The 8,812-nt window shown below is 39.8% G+C and overlaps 1 protein-coding gene across 1 annotated transcript; it reads left to right on the top strand.

Moving 5' to 3' along the window:
- Nucleotides 1–3,437: 3,437 nt before the first annotated feature.
- On the top strand, nucleotides 3,438–4,330 carry LOC135609071 (germin-like protein 3-8). The gene has a single exon (XM_065102159.1). The coding sequence runs from the start codon at nucleotides 3,480–3,482 to the stop codon at nucleotides 4,140–4,142; it is 663 nt and encodes a 220-aa protein (XP_064958231.1). The 5' UTR covers nucleotides 3,438–3,479; the 3' UTR covers nucleotides 4,143–4,330.
- Nucleotides 4,331–8,812: the final 4,482 nt, after the last annotated feature.

The raw sequence follows: 8,812 nt of genomic DNA, 5'->3' as shown, positions 1-8,812 counted from the left end.
GTCTTGGAGATTGTGCCATGACAGTTTCACCTATTGGGTCATTATTTGGGTCTTTTACTTAGCCCAACATAACCCAAACTTGGGCCCAATTAGCCCCTAATTGTGTTGGCTCAATTTCAACCCAATTACACCTAAAACCTACTTTGATCTAGACAATTATTACAAAACTAATCAAATATTGTCCAGTATGTCATTGATTCATCGACGTCTCGTCCGATTCTTTAGTGCATCATCCTCTCTTGCGCTTATTGCCTAATCGGCTAGTTGATCTCTGCAACTTTAATTTCCTTAGCGTAATTTTTACTCTTCTTGGCCCAAAGCCTTCTGTCGATACATCGACCGATCCTCCGACTCGACATTCAATCTTATGACATGTTCCATTCCGACCCAAAATGATTCTTCCTGCATTTAATTATCTCTCCCTGATCGAAGCTTCCTGCGTCACTAAAACGCACACTAGATAACAAACACATCAATTAATTTCATCATCAAAATCTGAGATTCAACAATCTCCCCCTTTTTTATGATGATAACCAATTGATGACGGAGTTTAAACTAAATTCCCCCTATAAATATGCCGTATTGATACAACATTGAATTCAAGTTGAATTCAAGTCAAAGCAAATTTAATCATGAATATTTGATCATTGCATGCTTCATGAATATTGAAAGAACCAATCATAATATTGCATACAACATAATAAATATTTCAAATCATCATGGCATTAAAAATATCAAAGTATATTACATCCTACCATGTATGATTCTCATATCATCATATCTTCTCTCCCTTTGTCATCAACAAAAAGGAGAAATACAACTATCAAGTTTTAGAGACATGAATGCTTAGCTATTTAGCAAAATTTTCATCACTTTAGAACATTCAAGCTAGTGAGTTTCTCTTCTTTTTGCAATAGGAAAGTTTCCAAATTTTGTATCTTGAGCTAGTAATTTTTGAAATGTACAAGATAGTATGTTTTTGTATCTTTTTGAAATGTGTAGCTTAGCAACATTGCTACTCTTGAGATTTGCAAGATAGCACTTCTTACTTCTCTTTTGATATGAGCAAGCTAGCAAGTTTTGCTCTCTTTACGATATGCAAACTAATAAGTTTTAGCTTCTTCTTGCATATATCATCATGTAAGCTAGCATATTTTATTGCCCCCTTTGTCATTGTCAAAAAGAAGGAAAGAATACAATTTTTTAATTCTTTTTTCCTTTACAATAATTTTCAAAACATGACAAAGATAAATAACAAATTTACATCAATATTCCAATCATTATTTCAATCATCAAAAATAAAAGATCAAGTCATGATTTTTGACATCTCTTCTTTTGTATATAGAAGGAATGATAGGGAAACGATCTTGATTCAAAAAGAAGATTCAAGTCTAAAAATCGAGAAATCAAGATCATAATCCGAAAAATGTATAAGAAGAATTTATACATTTGAGAGATCTAACATGTCTAAGTTTATCATTCAAGATAACAAATTTAGTTCTCTTGGTATGCTAGCTATTTTCTTTCCCCCTTTTGTCATTGTAAACAAGAAAGAAGAAGGGAAGAACATAATAGTGTAAATGTTCAAGTCATCATAAAAAAAAATTAATTTGGTGATGAGATATACAATTTATGAATACAAAGGAATATCAATAATAAATCATGACATGAAAGATATTAATATCAAATCATGAACCACAAGACATGATTTATTTCAACAAATCTCTTCTTTTATAAATAGAAAAAAGAAACATAGGAGATTAAATGATATAATATCTTGATTCATGCATAAGAAATCTCAAGTTATAAATCTCAAAAAATCAAGATAAAGCTCATTCAAATTCAAATCATCAAATTAAAATCATTTTCAAGAGATTCATAAAAAAGACATAGATAGATTCATTAATCTCTCCTTTTTTTTCATTAATGATTCAATTATATTATGAGATATACAAATCATAATTACAAAGAAGTCATATAAAAATCATGACATGAAGGATGTTAATATGAAAAATTAATTCGTGAATGATTTATCTTGACAAATCTCTTTTTTAGTAAATAACGACTAAAATCATAGGAGATCAAATAAGATATCCTGATTCAAATAAATATCAAATTATTAATGTCAAGAATCTAGATTCATTTAGATAAATCTTCTCTTAGACAAGTAAATCATACGTGAATCAAAAAAAAAAAATTTATATAAAATACATCTCAAGTCACAACATCGATAAATGATTCGATTGGATAAATAATCTCATTATTAAAATGAATCATACGAAAAGGAATCCAAAATCATCATCAAAATCACTTTTCAAAAAATTCAATGAAAACAACGTAGATAGATTCCTATAAGATTAAAGATAGCTCAAAGTTCTTTTAGTTCTAAATTTTGTGATTGATTTCATGTTCAAGACTTTCATACAAAGGTCATACTTCATTATTTATAATCGAAAAGCAATACAAAAATCATATAAATCATTAAGCTCAATAAACTATAAATTATCCAAAAATCATCATTACTTTAAATCACCATGCATACTTATTGGTCTCATTATATTTTATTTTTCTATAGATATATTGAATCATGTTAATCTTACATTGATATTCTGATATATTTTTTAATTCTGGATCTGTATAATTATTTTTAATTTTAAAAGTGTATAGAACTTCTTCCTCTCCAACATTTCTTTCATGGCTTTGACTATATAAGAACCTCCTTCAAAATCTCTTATAAATATTGATTTCGAAACAAGTTTTCATCTTTATGCTGCGTATCAAATAATGATCTTCTTAAATCGAGACAGGCAACAAAGATCATATGGTGATGCCTATGCTTCTACTTAACATCACTAATAAAAAATATCATGTATATCACAAAATTAAAATAAAAAAAAGACAGAGAAAGTCAAACATAATAAAAAGAACTCAAAATATTTTAATAAAACAAACCTGATTAGAATCCCTTGCTGCTATTATACATATCAGACTTGGGGTGTACACAAGTCCTGTCCTTAATAGGATAGGACTTATCATAATCGTTTTCAGATTAAGACTCCTAGTTTAATTGCACTGGAGAACTGATAATACTATGAACATTGTATACTATATTACACATAAATGCGTGATGGTATACAATCAACAGAGGAAATAATATAGTAAAGTTACACCCCAACAACAAGGAAAGATAGCTATGACTTGGTTGATAGTAGCAATATACGCATTAGATTAAGCTTCTTGTTCAGCCTTGAAAGTCCATTATTGAGACCCATTCCTTATTCTATGCAATGAATCAATCATATGACTATTCCATTAACCTTATCAATATGACTGATTATTCTGTCGATTTCAGAAGAGGTTGGTTGCGACAAGCAAGCTAAAAGTTACAATGACTCCTTCAAATCTATTCTTACTATATATACAAACCATACATGCATCACCCTCCTCTCATCACCATCAACATAAACCACCATCTGAGAATGGAGTTGCGGTGTGCTGCACAGTCCTTTGTCCTCTTCCTCTCCTTCACCCTCCTCCTTGCATCGACCCGCGCCGACCCTCACCCTCTGCAGGACTTCTGCGTCGCCGACTTCGGAGCTACTGGCGTGGTCGTCAATGGGTTCCCGTGCAAGCCTGCCTCCAACGTCACGTCCGACGACTTCTTCTTCGCCGGGCTGTCCAACGAGGGCAACACCAGCAACATCTTCGGTTCCAGCGTGACCCCTGCGAACGTCCTGAGCTTCGCGGGACTCAACACCCTCGGCGTCTCCATGAACCGTGTCGATGTCGCCCCCGGCGGCGTCAACCCGCCCCACAGCCACCCGAGAGCCACCGAGCTCATCATCCTCCTCCAGGGTCGACTGCTGGTGGGGTTCGTCAGCACCAACAACCAGTTCTTCTCCAAGGTCTTGAATCCCGGCGAGATGTTCGTGGTGCCCAAGGGCCTCATTCACTTCCAATACAACGTCGGAACGAAGAAGGCGCTCGCCATCACCACCTTCGACAGCCAGCTCCCGGGGGTGGTGATCGCCTCCACTACCCTGTTCGGATCGACGCCGGCGATTCCCGACGATGTGCTGGCCAAAGCTTTTCAGGTGGATCAGAAGGTTGTCACCGCCATAAAGTCCAAGTTTGCGAACTAAGATACCATATATATGTGTTTGACTTGTAGTATTTACATATGTTGAATAACGTTGACTTGTTGGACTAGTCCCATATTGGTGCCAAACAAGTGTTACATGTAGTTAGTTCTCTCTCTTCCTCCTTGTTTGGAGCATCTTCTTGTTCATCTCTCGAAAAGCAATAAAACATGAATGTTTCATTTCTCTAAGAATACTGCCAATGTTCCATTTATATGATTCTTAGAGTTCACTATTCCGTATTACAATTACAAAGTATATTTCGCAATGAGTTTAAGCAAATACGGAATAGGGAATGAGAATAAGAACGGCAACCATTATTTCCAATTTGATGTTGGAACAGGATATTCTCATTTTTATTCCCCATTTTAGCGCAAACTATCCTTTCCACTCCCGTGTTTGAATATTAACGTAAATTTTATAATTAAGTAAAATTTTGGTGTAAAAATCTTAATTAAGATTTGTCTTTGTCATATACCCTCGATAAATATATAAGTAATGAAATCCTTTGGATACAGAGTTTTTAGTTTATTTATTCTTTCTTCTCTATACAATTCAAGTATCTCTATAATTAGAATTTTTAGTTTATTTATTCCTTCTTCTCTATAAAATTCAATTATCTCTATAATTATTGATGTCCACCATCTATCTGTAAAATTTTTAGCTTTGTATCAGAACGGGTTGGATCTTATAGGTTTGAACCTTGGTTTTTAAAAGGAAAATAAGAGAACCAAGAAACTAATAGAGAGAGAAATAAGTGAAAGATCCTATTAGATAGGCTTAACCTAGATTTTGGACTTAGTATTTCCTGTTCCAAAATCCGTCATTTTGGTTCTATGAAATATGAAACCGAAACTCAATCGATTCCCGATTCCATTCCAAAACTAGCTTTTGTCAAATATTTTTAAATATTATGAATATTTTAATTATTTTTTTAAATATTGTATGATTTTTTTTTATTTTTGTCATTGCTTACTTAGTTTTACCTACATAATGACATAAATTAAGCAATACCTTAAGTCAATTCCTAATGGACATTTCGATTGCTTCTATGATTGATGTGTCAAACAAATTTTCATTATTAAATGATCTGTTGGGCTCTATATCCAATCATTAACATATATTCTAATTTCAGTTGATTTGAGGGTTATACTCTTGTGCATTTCATTCAACATATTTTTTTTAAATAATTTTTTTTTTTTACGATTACTATGAGCACTAGGATTGCTAGAATTTATTTTCTATTAGTTGATAGAACTGAAATGTCGTGGAATAATACATCCACCGTTGAAGGATAAAAAAATATTAAATAAAATTATTAGATAAACATCTTTCTTGAAGTTTGAGCTTGTAAATCCACTCAATGCTAATGAATAAATATTTTAAATAAATCTTTTGATTATAATTTTAATGCTAATGAATTGAGTAATATTTAACTACTTAATCTAATGAATAAATATTTTGATTATAATTTTATTATGTCATAATTAGGAATTGAGGGAATTAGTTAGAATCAGGTTGAAATTAATTAACACTGTTAGTAAACAAATGTGTCGTGATTGATGATTCAACACGGTTAGGCTCACTTGTCGACGTCAGGAACCTTTGGTGGAACTATTGAGTTGATGAAGTGGTTGCACCCTTCTCGAGCACCGGTAGAGGTGGTAAGGTTGGCCGTAGCTTCGCTACGGGCCGACACTCCAGAGTCTACCGATACAAGTGTTGTTTCTGGGAAGATGCATCCTCTCACCCCCTCAGATGGTTGGGGATCTTCCTTGTGATGTAAAAGCCTCTTGGAGATGGGAGATGCGGGCTGATACTGGTCGGGTCAGACTCATTAGGCCACCCTCCTCTGCATACCGGGCGCCGTCTTCAGGATGAAGGTATTCGTGGCTTGGCGGCGATCAACTCCCTGCAAAATAGCTCTCGTCGGGTAAGTCCCGACTTTGGCCCCTCCGACGAGCAAGTTAGATTCATCCTCAATGCCCTCCCTTTTTGCTCTCGTCGGGTATTTATACCTACGTGTGGGAACTGTTCGGGCCCTGGTTTAGCATGGTCATTGACTCTGGAGGCAGAACAACCTCTCTGACGATATGACATCTTCGAGAGTGCTTAAGCGATGTCAGACGGCACTGCCCTAATAGCAGACGGCACCGCCCCTAGCTCTCGGGGTGGTCAGGACGCACAGTCGCACCGTTTGAGCTTGTCGTGGTGTGCACCCCATGGTTCTAGAGGCGTACGGTGTCGCATGGGCTGCAGCGTTTGTCGGTGATTCACATAGGGCCAAAATACGCCCTATCACTTTCCCCCCCCCTCCAAGGCATGCCGACAGATCACTGGCGGTTCGGGAGGCATGCCGGGTTTGAGGGATATGATAGCAAAAGAACCTCGAGGGCCTCAAGCCCATCAGGAATGCCTGCATGATCAAAGAAGGGTGAGTGTTCGGGAATCCCCGGATTTCAATGGCAAAGCATGCCACGAACTGCGAGAGCAATTCATCCTCACGTTGGGATAACGTGAGCAGGGTGGCGATTAAAGGCTTGGGTCGCACACTGGCTAGGAAGTTTTGCTCGAACTCCCTTGTGAGCTGATCAAAGGATGAGACTGAGAACGGGTGCAGCCGACTAAACCATGCTCGTGTCAATCCTCTGAAGGTGGTCGAGAATGCCCGATACATCAGGGCATCAGAGGTGCTGTAAAGGGCCATCTGAGCCCAAAACGCTGCGACATGCTCTGCGGGGTCGGAGCCGCCGTCCTACGTTTCCAATGCCGGTAGCTTGAAGTTGAGCGGTACAGGATTGTCCTGTATTTCCTTAGTAAAGTGGGATTCACCGGAGCTGCCTTCACCCATCTCGCCCTGTGACTTCTGAAATTCGTGCTGGAACTCATCCAAGCATCGGTTGACCATGGAAAGCTGGATCTTGAATGAGACATCTGCTAAGTCCGATGATATGGTATCAGACTCGAAGTAGGGCAGAGTGATCCAGCAGAGTGTGGGTGTGCCCTACTCAAGTAGGCCTCTTGGGTTTCTCTCATCCTGAGATGCTCCTTGCTCGGCCTTTGCTGTGTCAAGTCAGACGCGGGAGCCGCTAGTTGCACAATCTATGGCATGAGCAGGATGATTTTCTACATCATTCCCACCAAGGCTTGTACTTGCTTGGCTAAGCCGAGGAACGCTTCGGGTGAAATGACCGAGGGTCCTATGGTATATCTAGGGCGAGAGAGCCCCAGATCATTAAACAGGCGCCAGTAGTGATCCGACATCGAGGCCGGGATCCCCCATCTCTGAGGATGGGGAGGGGCTGATCCCCGAGTCCGGAAGGGGGTGGCCGGCCAGTGGTTCTCCCTCGGGGGGAAATCCTGCGGGGTGCTCCTACGATATGGCTCTCCTTCTAGCGCCAAAAATGTTAGTGAACTGATGCACCGTGGCAGATGAGTCAGCATGGCTTAGTCCACGAGTCGATGTCGGGAGTCTTCGATTGATTGAGCTGGTTGCCGAGGTTGGTCACGCCCTCAGGACGAGGTGCTAGTGCCAAAATGTTAACTAGCGTCTCTCGGTCGGGATACTAGTTGGCGACTCTCGGTCGAGATGGTCATGGCTCGAGGTGGCCGCTCTCCTACACAAAAGACCCTCGTCGGATGGCTACCGACTTTGGCCCCTCAACGAGTAAGTCAGTGCATAGTTAGTTTTATTTGTTTTTGCCTCTCTCTTGGTCAGATGTTGGCCAGAGATTTTTATACTACTGTATAAGGGTCGGTTGTACACGGGTTTGGCATGGCGATCGATCCTCGAGGGGCGAGATTGTACCTTTATATAGCCATCATCCCGGGATGCGCGGAATGACGCCATACTATCATGACCTTAGCTGGAATTGCCTAAGGCGTGCGGCACACTTGCGGCCAAAGACGCGAACTTAGCTTGCGTTGCCTAAGTCGCGCTTCGTACTTGCGATATTGCTCCGCAAGGATCAGCCCACTTTGTAACCTCTCGCAGGTCCCAAAGGACCTGTAAAAGAGAAAGAGAGTTAGTTCAAAAGAACGAGCAACGAACAAGTCCCGAAGTCTCGCGAAAAGGGAAGCTTTACAAGCAATTCGACGAACAGCTTGTGTGCACAAGAGAAAAGAGGGACAGGAAGAAAAACAAGGCTTTTAAGGATGAACGAACAGCTGCAAGCCCACAAACAGTCGCTCACCTGGTCCCAGGCGCAAAGACAAGTTCCCGTAAAGGTCACGTGCGAACTTGCGAAAGAGATCTCAACGCCCAGTATATAACCGAAGCCTCATCCAGCCCTGTGCCACCCGAGGGGTTCCTGGGGTCTGAGATGGCTAACATTTTGGTGAGCGGAGGCAATTCTCCGCTCACCTCCCGCGGCACGCGAAAACGGAGCTGTTTTGGGCTGTTTTGCTCGGTTCGGTGAGCGGTCGCTTTGCAACGCTGCAGCTTGTTCGAACTTACATATTTACAAGCAAAATGACCCAAAACCAAGAGAAAACATGCTGTCAAGCAGTTGTACATACAGGTGTGAGCGACGAACGGTTCGTTGAACGGAGTTGTTGCGGGTGCGCGACGACCGTTCGTGACATTCTCCCCCACTTAAACTGTCGACGCCCTCGTCGACGCTTGTTGGTAGTTTTTGATGACTTCTTCTTCATGTCGCAGGGCATCTTCAAGC

Source organism: Musa acuminata, chromosome BXJ2-4 (genome assembly GCF_036884655.1).
Source record: "Musa acuminata AAA Group cultivar baxijiao chromosome BXJ2-4, Cavendish_Baxijiao_AAA, whole genome shotgun sequence".
Taxonomy (NCBI): Eukaryota; Viridiplantae; Streptophyta; class Magnoliopsida; order Zingiberales; family Musaceae; genus Musa; species Musa acuminata.
This window is presented reverse-complemented; position numbering and strand designations above follow the sequence as displayed.

What these genes read in the sequence shown, in the direction of transcription:
- LOC135609071 (XM_065102159.1), top strand. Translation starts at nt 3,480, where the DNA reads ATGGAGTTGCGGTGTGCTGCACAGTCCTTTGTCCTCTTCCTCTCCTTC.